The sequence below is a fragment of the Anguilla rostrata genome, chromosome 10 (assembly GCF_018555375.3).
Source record: "Anguilla rostrata isolate EN2019 chromosome 10, ASM1855537v3, whole genome shotgun sequence".
NCBI lineage: Eukaryota > Metazoa > Chordata > Actinopteri > Anguilliformes > Anguillidae > Anguilla > Anguilla rostrata.
The window spans coordinates 21,157,921-21,170,024 of NC_057942.1; the positions used below are offsets into that span (position 1 = coordinate 21,157,921).

Below are 12,104 nucleotides of genomic sequence, written 5' to 3' on the forward strand. Positions count from 1 at the left end.
AACCACCTAGAACTCCATAGCAACCACCTATCAACACCCTAGAAACGGCCTAGAACTCCATAGCAACCACTTAGCAACACCATAGCAACCACCTAGAACTCCATAGCAACCACCTAGCAACATCCTAGCAACCACTTCGAATACCCTAGCAACCCCCTAGCAACAACCTAGCAACCACTTAGAATACCCTAGCAACCACCTAGCAACACCCTAGCAACCACCTGGAACACCATATTAACCACCTAGCAACACCCTAGCAACAATCTGGAACACCATAACAACTGCCTAGCAACACCCTAGCAACCACATGGAACACCATAGCAACGACCTAGCAACCACCTAGAACTCCATAGCAACCACCTAGCAACACCCTAGCAACCGCCTAGAACTCCATAGCAACCACCTAGCAACACCCTAGCAACCACCTAGAACTCCATAGCAACCACCTAGCAACACCCTAGCAACGGCCTAGAACTCCATAGCAACCACCTAGCAACACCATAGCAACTGCCTAGAACTCCATAGCAACCACCTAGCAACACCCTAGCAACCACCTGGAACACCATAGCAACCACCTAGCAACACCCTAGCAACCACTTGGAACACAATAACAACTGCCTAGCAACACCCTAGCAACCACTAGGAACACCATAGCAACCACCTAGCAACACCCTAGCAACCACCTAGAACTCAATAGCAACCACCTAGCAACACCCTAGCAACCACCTAGAACTCCATAGCAACCACCTAGCAACCGCCTAGAACTCCATAGCAACCACCTAGCAACACCCTAGCAACGGCCTAGAACTCCATAGCAACCACCTAGCAACACCATAGCAACCACCTAGAACTCCATAGCAACCACCAAGCAACACCCTAGCAACCACCTAGCAACACCATAGCAACCGCCTAGAACTCCATAGCAACCACCTAGCAACCACCTGGAACACCATAGCAACCACCTAGCAACACCCTAGCAACCACTTGGAACACCATAACAACTGCCTAGCAACACCCTAGCAACCGCCTATAACTTCATAGCAACCACCTAGAATACCCTAGCAACCCTCAAGCAACCACCTGGAACTCCATAGCAACCACCCAACATCACACTAGAAACCACCTGGAACACCATAGCAAATGCCTAGCAACACCCTAGCAACCAGCTATAACTCCAAAGCAACCACCTAGCAACACCATAGCAACCACGTAGAACTCCATAGCAACCACCTAGCAACACCCTAGCAACCACCTGGAACACCATAGCAACCACCTAGCACCACCCTAGCGACCGCCTAGAATTCCATGAAACCACCTAGAACCCCATAGAACCACCTAGCAACACCCTAGCAACTGCCTTAGACATCATAGCAACTACCTACCACTGTTCACTCCGTTCAGCACAAAGTCGACTTTTTCGTTGGCGGCAACCACACTTCACAATTTCTGCAGGAATTGTCTAGTTATTATTATTCTATCTTTCCACCCATTTTTTGGACCGCTACTCCTCCCAGAGTTTTCGCACCACATACACATGCAATATGTCAAATCGAGCGGCCTGATCAGGAATAGAGCGCTATTACTTTGTGGAAAGTTTGGGTGGACGGTTTTTGAAAAATTTGAATTTTTGTGGGCAATTTTTCCCATAGAGAATGAATGGCGGAATGTTCACCTTTGTGATGTCACAATGCTCTGTCTTCACACCCTTGTGATGTCACAATGGTCTGTCTTCTAGCAGCAGTACTCTGGTCTCTCTAGATTTGAACATTCTGCCATTCATCTCTATAGGGAAAAAATGCCCACAAATTGTGCAATGCCTCATTGGCCATGGTAGAGAGTCACTTGTCCATTGGTGTAGATAAGCCTCGCCCCCCTTCCTGATTGGCCGATGTTTGATATTCCATAACTTTTGAACCGTTTGTCATAGAGAACTATGGGTCGCGACATTGGACTCAGTAAAGACCTAGCAACCACCTAGAACTCCACAGCAACCCCCTAGCAACATCCTAGCAACCGGCTCTAACACCATAGCAACGACCTAGCAACACCATAACAACCACCTAGAACACCCTAGCAACCGTCTAGAATTCCATAGCAACCACCTGGAACACCATAGCAAAGGCCTAGCAACACCCTTGCAGCCGGCTATAACTCCATAGCAACCACCTAGCAACACCATAGCAACCACCTAGAACTCCATAGCAACCACCTTGCAACACTTTAGCAACCACCTGGAACAACATAGCAACCACCTTGCAACACTTTAGCAACCACCTGGAACAACATAGCAACCACCTAGCAACACCCTAGCAACAACCTGGAACACCATAACAACTGCCTAGCAACACCCTAGCAACTGCCTATAACTCCATAGCAGCGACCTAGCAACACCCTAGCAACCACCTGGAACACCATAACAACTGCCTAGAAACACCCTAGCAACCGCCTATAACTCCATAGCAACCACCTAGCAACATCCTAGCAACCACTTAGAATACCCTAGCAACCCCCTAGCAACACCCTAGCAACCACCTAGAACTCCATAGTAACCACCTAACAACACACTAGCAACCACCTGGGACACCACAGTAAATGCCTGGCAACACCCTAGCAACCACCTAGAACTCCATAGCAACCACCTAGCAACACCATAGCAACCACCTGGAACACCATAGCAACCACCTAGCAACACCCTAGCATCCACCTGGAACACCATAGCAACCACCTAGCAACACCCTAGCATCCACCTGGAACACCATAGCAAATGCCTAGCAACACCCTAGCAACCGGCTATAACTCTATAGCAACCACCTATAACTCCATAGCAACCACCTAGCAACCACTTAGAATACCCTAACAACCCCCTAGCAACACCCTAGCAACCACCTAGAACTCCATAGCAACCACCTAACAACACACTAGCAACCACCTGAAACACCATAGCAAATGCCTAGCAACACCCTAGCAACCGGCTATAACTCTATAGCAACCACCTAGCAACACCATAGCAACCGCCTGGAACTCCATAGCAGCCACCTAACAACACCCTAGCAACCACCTAGAACACCCTAGCAACCACCTAGCAACACTCTAGCAACCACCTGGAACACCATAGCAACCACCTAGCAACACCCTAGCAACAACCTGGAACACCATAACAACTGCCTAGCAACACCCTAGCATCCACCTGGAACACCATAGCAACCACCTAGCAACACCCTAGCATCCACCTGGAACACCATAGCAAATGCCTAGCAACACCCTAGCAACCGGCTATAACTCTATAGCAACCACCTATAACTCCATAGCAACCACCTAGCAACCACTTAGAATACCCTAACAACCCCCTAGCAACACCCTAGCAACCACCTAGAACTCCATAGCAACCACCTAACAACACACTAGCAACCACCTGAAACACCATAGCAAATGCCTAGCAACACCCTAGCAACCGGCTATAACTCTATAGCAACCACCTAGCAACACCATAGCAACCACCTAGAACACCATAGCAACCACCTAGCAACACTCTAGCAACCACCTGGAACACCATAGCAACCACCTAGCAACACCCTAGCAACAACCTGGAACACCATAACAACTGCCTAGCAACACCCTAGCAACTGCCTATAACTCCATAGAAACCACCTAGCAACATCCTAGCAACCACCTAGAATACTCTAGCAACACCCTAGCAACCACCTATAACTCCATAGCAAATGCCTAGCCACACCCTAGCAACCGGCTATAACTCCATAGCAACCACCTAGCAACACAATAGTAACCACCTAGAACTCCATAGCATCCACCTAGCAACACCCTAGCAACCACTTAGCAACACCCTAGCAACCACCTGGAATACCATAGCAAATGCCTAGCAATACCCTAGCAACCAGCTGTAACTCCATAGCAACCACCTAGCAACACCATAGCAACCGGCTATAACGCCATAGCAACTACCTAGCAACACCATAGCAACCACCTAGAACTCCATAGCAACCACCTAGCAACACCCTAGCAACCACCTAGAACACCCTAGCAACCGCCTAGAATTCCATAGCAACTGCCTATAACTCCATAGAACCACCTAGCAACACCCTAGCAACCGCCTCAAACTCTATAGCAACCACCTAGCCACCACCTAAACACCATAGTCACCACCAGAACATCATAGCAACTACCTACTACTGTTCACTCTGTTCAGCACAAAGTCAACTTTGCATTGGTGGCAACCACACTTCACAATTTCTGCAGGAATTGTCTAGTTATGTGTTATCATTCTATCTGTCTCTCAGGCGCTCTGAAATGTGCATTCTCTGCTAAGCTGAGCAATGGATTGGAATATGTGTCTGACGTACTGTTGCACGGTATACCGAAACTTCAGCACTTTTTCGGTACTTAAAAAAATAAAAATAAAAATAAACGGTTCGCTATTAGAATTTTCCGACATTCGGTAGTTTTGTGTCAAATGTAAAAGCCAGGGAACTGTGTCTCCCGCATTACTGATTGAGAGGATGAAAAGTGTAATTTGTCAGAATCTTCACTAGATGGCAGTATCAACTAAGGCTGACAAGTGAGGTGACCTGCGCTTGTGCATTCTTTGTGGTTGATACAGCGCAAGCTTAGACTCAGTTCACTTCAGTAGCAATAGCTGTTCTAATCTGTAAATATTTTATTATAGGAAGATGCTGTCTTGTTATTGAAATATGCTCTTTTTAGATCTATTTTAAAGTGAAATACCTGTTTAAAGGTAATTTACTTTACAATTGTTTAATTTTTGCAATATATTTAATATAGTTTTCTATGGTTTAGTGTTGTAACAATACAGTCCTATGCTTATTGATATGTTGAACAGGCTTCAACTTAAAGGTTGTTAATAAACCAGGTCTTTAATAAACCGTGAATTCGAAAATGAGGTCATCCCTTGTGGACATTACGTTTCTGATCTATTAAGGTAATTTCAGTATCGTTAGGTACAGAGTATTGAATCAGTATCGTTTCAGTATCCATTATCGTGATACTAAACCTGGTATTGGTATCAAAGTCTAAATTTTGGTATCGTGACAACACTAGTTTGACACCTTTTTTAGTTGCGGCATGGAACCGCTGCAGCTGTACATACACACCGGGCCATCTAACTGTTACGACATGCCATCTAAGTGTTACAACATAGTAAAGGCCTTTACGGGAAGCGGCTAAGTCATCCGCTAGCGTCTCTTAGCACAAAATTGGCCATAAGTCATCAATATTTTATACAATCATCATGATATTCAGTAGATATGTTTGGGTGAAGGTATATGATCATGAGGACAAAGCCATTTTAAAATTGCTCCATAGGGGGCGCGATAGTGCCAATGCTTGGACCCCTCCCAACGCCGCTTGCGGCTTTAATTATTAATATTATTATTATTATTATTATTTTTCTCCGCTAAAAGTGTCTGAGGCTCAGCAACCATAAGTCCTAGAGCAACCAAATTTGGCAGGTGGGTTCCTATGGCCCCCCACTACTCAGGAACTAAAAATCACCTATGCCGGCCAGATGGTGGCGCTATAACAAAGGGTCATGCGTAAAAGGCCATAACTCCCACACCATAAGTCAGATCAACACAAAACTTAATTGACCTATGCATGTGAACGTGCTCTACAACTTAGCCATTGGGACCACTTATGTCCGCCATATTGTTTGCCCGCCATTTGGACTTTTTTATTAGTTGCGGTGCGGAAGAGCTGTAGCTCTAAAGTGTTACGACATCTAGTGAACTCCTTTACGGCAAGCGGCTAGAAGACATCCATGGCGACGCAACTAAGTAATCGTCGGGTCTCGTTTTTATCAGTGAGGGGAGGGTCTGAACTTCATAATGGACAATATTATCTATCTGGGCATTTCATAAAAATATTCTTTCACCACTCAAAAATCGTATTCCGACATAGCAACAAGATAAACCCAACAATAGCCCTAAGATATGCCAATACGGCAGTGAAACTCAGTAACAAATTAAACGAGACAACGTTTTAAAAAATGATACCATGTCATTCTACAGTCAATATCTGGGACTAAATATTGAATAAATATACAACCTTACCGTTGGTTTTACGTGTAGAGATGCCTCTTTTGAGACAGTGTGGTCATACATTGTCTTGAACAATCCCTTTGTGAAATACATGCGCATCTGTGATGCCTGGGTAACTTCAAAAATAGCTGTGCGTAATACACCTGTTGTTTACGGCGTTGTCGCCCTTTTTAGTACAGCCTGGCTTGACTGACAATTCATTTATTCAATAGGTGAGAGTATAAGCTTTCTAAACGATGTATAACATGTCTGATTTTGCTTTTGGAATAGCATTTTATCGGTCAGCGTAACCAAAGAATTTCTTATCATCGCATTCACTTACGTATTCACTCTGGGGTAGCAGTAAAAGACGCTGCACCTAACAAAACGTTGTCAACGATTTTTCATAATTTCTTGGAAAATACTATTATTATTGGGGACTTCTGGGCATAGCTAAGCCATATGTCTGCTGATAGACCTATCTGACATCGTTTTCTAGAGCAAAACAGAAGCGGATAGGACTGTATCATTATTACTGTCTCTGACTATCTACTGAACACAGATACAATTTCATTATTGCTATGTAAGTATTACTGCTCAAAATATTTTGGTTCGTTCCATTGCTACCATAATATAAGAAACTTTCTTGTGTCTACAGCTCCAGTTTCTCACTGTAATTACTAATATTGAATATAAAGAAAAGATGCAATTTATGCTGTAGCCTGCCAATGTCGGAATAAATAATACGGTACTCTGCAGGCAGCACGCAGGTAGCAGGTATGGCGAGTTGATATTTCGTTTTTTGTTTAGTTTTTTCTCAATGTCGTATTTATTATTTGAAATATGTATTATTATTATATCTGTCTCTGAGGCGCTCTGAAATGTGAATTCTCTGCTAAGCCGAGCAATGGATTGGAATATGTGTCTGACGTAGTGTTGCACGGTATACCGAAACTTCAGCACCTTTTCGGTACGTAAAAAAAAACAGTTCGGTATTAGAATTTTCTGACGTTCGGTACTTTTAAGTCAAATGTAAAAGCCAGGGAAATGTGTCTTTTGCATTACTGATTGAGAGGATGAAAGGTGTAATTTGTCAGAATCTTCGCTAGATGGCAGTAGCAACTAAGGTAGCCAAGTCAGGTGACGTGCGCTTGTGCATTCCTCCTCGTTGATACAGCGCAAGCTTCGACTCAGTACACTTCAGTAGCAATAGGTGTTGTAATTTGGAAATATTTTATTATAGGAAGATGCTGTATTGTTATTAAAATATGCAGTTTTAAAAGTGAAAGACCTGTTTAAAGATTATTTCGTTTACAATTGTTTAATTTTTAAAATATATTTAATATATTTTTCTATTGTTTAGTGTTGTAACACTATAGGCCTATGCTTATTAATATGTTGAACAGGCTTCAACTTAAAGGTTGTTAATAAAGCAGTTTGTTAATAAACAGTGAATTCGAAAATGAGGTCAACCCTTGTGGACATTACATTTCTAATCTATTAAGGTAATTTCAGCATCGTTAGGTACTGAGTATCGAATCAGTATCGTTGAAGTTTCAAATATCGTTTCAGCATCGAGTATCCTGATACTAAACCTGGTATCGGTATCAAAGTCAAAATTTTGGTATTGTGACAACACTAGCCTGATGCCTTTTTTAGTTGCGGCGCAGAAGCACTGCAGCTGTACATACATGCCGGGCCATCTAAGTGTTACAACATGCCATCTAAGTGTTATGACATAGTAAAGGCCTTTACGGCAAGCGGCTAGGGCACATCCATGGTGACGCAACTAAGTAATCCAACAGCGTCTTTTAGCACAAAATTGGCCGTAAGTCATCAATATTTTATACAATCATCATGATATTCAGTAGATATGTTCGATGAAAGTATATGATCATGAGGACAAAACCATTTTAAAATCGCTCCATAGGTGGCGCAATAGTGCCAACGCTTGGACCCCTCCCAATGCCACTTGCGGCTTTAATATTTTATTTATTTCATTGAGACATATGTCATTTTATTGCGCAAATTTCACGAAGTGAAATATTATGTATTACACCAGCTAGCTAAAGCTAACATCAATTTACAGTCGCTTGGCATGACGTAACACAATTCACAACAATCAGTACAAAAATGAGTTGACATAATATCCAAACTAAAAATAGATTTCCATATAATATAAAAATGTAAAAATATATTTATCTACAAAAGGACAGTAAGAAATATAAATTATTATACATATTCTAATGCTGGCAGCTTTGATGCGCAGAGGCAAGAAATATGGCAAATAAGTTAGGCTTAGATGTGTGGAGCCAAGTACACATATCTCACTTGTTTATTCCCAGTGAGAACGAGCCTGAAGTTTTCCAGGTGCAGTGTTCAGTACACACTTAGAAGGGTCCAGCAGATAGACAGTAATGTTTACAGGAGAAGACCAGGAAGAAGAACGATAACATCAGAGGTAGAAGACAAATATCTTGAGGCATCTAGCAAAAGAAACCATTGCAAAAATGCACAACTACAGGAAAAAGTCATAGCAACTACAGAGAAACCAGTTGCCCTGACTACAATGAATCGGCAACTAGGATTTGCAGGTCCGAAAGGATGCATTTCCCCAGTCTTTCTTAGTCCAGTGTGGATGGTGCCATCCACACTGGTTTCCTTGACTTTCATTGGCTCAACTCTGGTCTTCATGTTGACAAACACCAAAAGCAATCAAAAGGTTGGAATGAAAACTAGATACTGAAAGCTGTTATACCTGGACTAAGGAACCAATTGAACACACATTCTCATTCAAAAGCACCTGTGATGCCATTTGAACAAAACCTTTTTGATGCCCTGAAATGGAGAGGACTATTTACCAAAAAGTGCTGTAATTTCTACATGGTGTATAAATTATCCATAAATAAAAGCTAAGAATGTGCACTTTAACCACATGTAAATTGTTAGATTAAAAATCTATAATTGTGGAGTACAGAGCCAAATCCAAACATTATGGAGCTCAACTGTGCATGTATACTGAATAAGAGAGAACCCAGTATTGATCCCTGTGGTACTCCCACTGGGCATTTTCCTGGAGCAAAAAAAAATTGTCATTAATTCTTACACACTGTGTCCTGTTAGATAAGGGTGCTTCAAACCAATGTACAGTGTAAATTTCAATTTGACAGTCTAGAGAGGTGGACATTGTGGTTTATTGTATTAAAAGCTTTTCTTAAATCTAGGAATACAGAACAAAACCCTCCCACCTTCATCTAGCATACACATTGATTTTGACAAAACAGCAACTAGCTGATTCAGTTGAGTGGTTCACCCTAAACCCAAACTGCATTAAGTGCATAGGAAAATGGCCAACTTTTAAATATTGAGGCATTGGAAAAAGTGCTCTACCCCAGCGTTTCCCAACCTTTTTCCTTCTGTGGCACCCTTTCCAAATTTACAACATCTCGTGGCCACTCTCAAAAGCGAGCGATATACTGACATTTATATGACATGCCAACAGTAAGCCTAAATGTCATTTCAGGGTTTTAATTAAGCTATTTTAATGACATTTATTTTAGCCTTTGTGAATGGAATGTGTTCATTTAAGGGTTTTTAATTAATTAGAACTTTTCAAATTTGAATTCTAATTTTTTATAAAGGATTCTTCACACGGCATACCTGGCCTTGAGTGGAGACACACCACAGTGCACACTGTTTGGGAAACACTGCTCTGCCCAAAGTGATTGATTAAATTTGTATTTGGGGTAGTCAAAATGTCTTTATACTGTTTTAGGAATATAGTGTCCAGACTGTATACATCTTTGGTTTTAGAATTACTTAAGGAGGTCAGCACTGTGCTCACCATATGCACATTAACAGAGACTAAATTGACAGATTGCTGGATATCAACACAAGGCAAGATTATTATTTCTCTTCTTGAAAACAGTGGGCCCAAATGCAGTACTGACTGAAGAAAAAAGCTGTCAAACTGTGGCAATTTCAGCATCAGGGAATAAATGTTCTAGTACTCTTAATTAATATTCAAAAATCTTGGAACATCCCATACCTGTGAGTTTATCAATGTTCCTCCAAATCAATTTGCTGGTTCTCCGTGCCTCATTACAGGGAGCCAAATCTTTCCCCTGCGACCCTGTAGAGGGGCTTCCACCCTCTGGTTCCCTCCCTTTCCCTGCGGATGTAGCCGCTTCCTCTGAGGAGGGAAAACACAAGTGCAGTGTTTATGCTACTCTTTAACACATTAGACTGGTTACAAACTCTGATACAAGTGTTGCTTTATTTTGTTACTGCACAAATGGTTGTTAGTTTGATGTTCTCAACTACTGAACGCCACTCTGGATAAAAGTTTCTGCCAAGTGATTGTAACATAACTAGTAGATGGAATTAATCACAAAGTAATACATTCTACATTCTACCAAGTTTCCAATCACCAATATCAATGTGATTGGAATATTAGACTGTTATGCATGGTGACCTGATACAAATGGGAGATAAACACCCTATATATTCCATGAGAGTTGTGCTTGATTTTCCAACCAAGGACACAAACCCATAGATCCCAATGTGGGTTGAGAATTTGTTGCTTTAGCCACCAGCACTCTCGGCTGTCCACAGCCACCCTCCCCTGCTGCTTTACCTGGCAGGACTTCATCTTGAGACGTGACCAGCGACATCACATTGCTTATCTGGATCATTGACAAATAATCTACAAGAGGGGACAAAAAAAAAAAAAACTGGTAACAGTACAACCACATACGCCATTCATTTCACATTCACATATGCAACCTGATCCAAAACAGAGGACATAAAACCAGAAATATAGAAGGAATTGTTCCCACTCACCGCTGTGGGGCTCATGACGCTCGGCAGAAGTTTTGCTGTCAAAAGTTCTACACACCACCTGGTCTCCAAGCACACTCTCCACCCTCCACCTCTGCACCTTTCCTCCATCTTCAGGTCCTACGAAGATCGAGGGGGTACATTTCTGACAAAGACCTCATGCTGTAACAAACAGCTCATCTTTCTGCAGTACCCATAGCCAGCATTTCCTGCATGTTTAGTGGCGCACATACCAGTAGCACATTATACTCAGCATCACAGAGGGCTGTCTTATATCAGGCCGCTGAAAGCATTTGCTGCCTCTGGATGTTAACGCTATTGTTTTTCTATCATATCAAAATATCAATACAGAATTACATAAAATATATACATATATAATTTAAACTCACAAACAAATTGAAGGCCAGCAATAGCTGATATTTCTTGAACAGCCCACTCAAAAGACAAAGGGAAAAAAGAAATAGCCATAAATACATATACACATCTTTTCTTGGTTGATCTCAGAATCACTGGAACATCAGATCACCAGGCAATCCTGGTGGCATTATGTTGTAGACTTTATTCAAGAAATACCAGCTATTGCAGATTTTCATGTTGTTTGATTTGTATCTTGCCAAACCAGCACCTTATGACACCATGCAGTGCACAAGGCTTTTTCCTTTTTCCATACCTATATACAACACAGGCCAAAATATTAGGCCACCTGTAGTTTTTTATTTTATTTTTTTAAATTTATTTTACTTTAGGTAGAGAAGCATTAATTTAATATATGGACATTTATTGAATAACAAACCAAACTAGAAACACAAACTTTTCAATTTCTAACTACATTAACACAAAAAGTTGACTATTACTTAACCTCTAAGCGCAAAGGCCCTAGTGGTCCATACACCGGCGGGCCAAGATTGCTGAACTCAGACATTCAGTGCTACTGCAACCAAAGTATGAGTTAACTTTGGTTGTTCATTTAACAAGCACCCCCTCCCTGCAGTCTCATCAGCAACTACACCCCCCACCCATGACATAAGCCACGTTACCAATGGGTTACCAACAATGACTATATGTGACAGGTGCTGGTGTTTTGGTCCTCAAGTAGGGCAAGGTCATTTTTCAGTTTTTTACAGATTATGAAAGTGCAGATTATAAGCTTTCAAATGATGTGTCATACATTGAAATCTGAAAATAGTTGAAGAAGATATGCTTATTTGAATGTTG

The 12,104-nt window shown here is 41.8% G+C and overlaps 1 protein-coding gene across 7 annotated transcripts in view; it reads right to left on the reverse strand.

Moving 5' to 3' along the window:
* The window catches only part of LOC135233747 (uncharacterized), a 789,909-nt gene that overhangs the window by 745,598 nt on the left and 32,207 nt on the right, over positions 1–12,104 (reverse strand). For all 7 annotated transcript variants that reach the window (XM_064297600.1, XM_064297597.1, XM_064297596.1 and 4 more), the window contains 3 exons: positions 10,893–11,009; positions 10,687–10,755; positions 10,099–10,242 (listed from right to left, as the gene is read on the reverse strand). In XM_064297600.1, the coding sequence (XP_064153670.1) occupies positions 10,099–10,242; positions 10,687–10,755; positions 10,893–11,009 (330 nt within the window). The remainder of the gene's footprint in view (positions 1–10,098; positions 10,243–10,686; positions 10,756–10,892; positions 11,010–12,104) is intronic.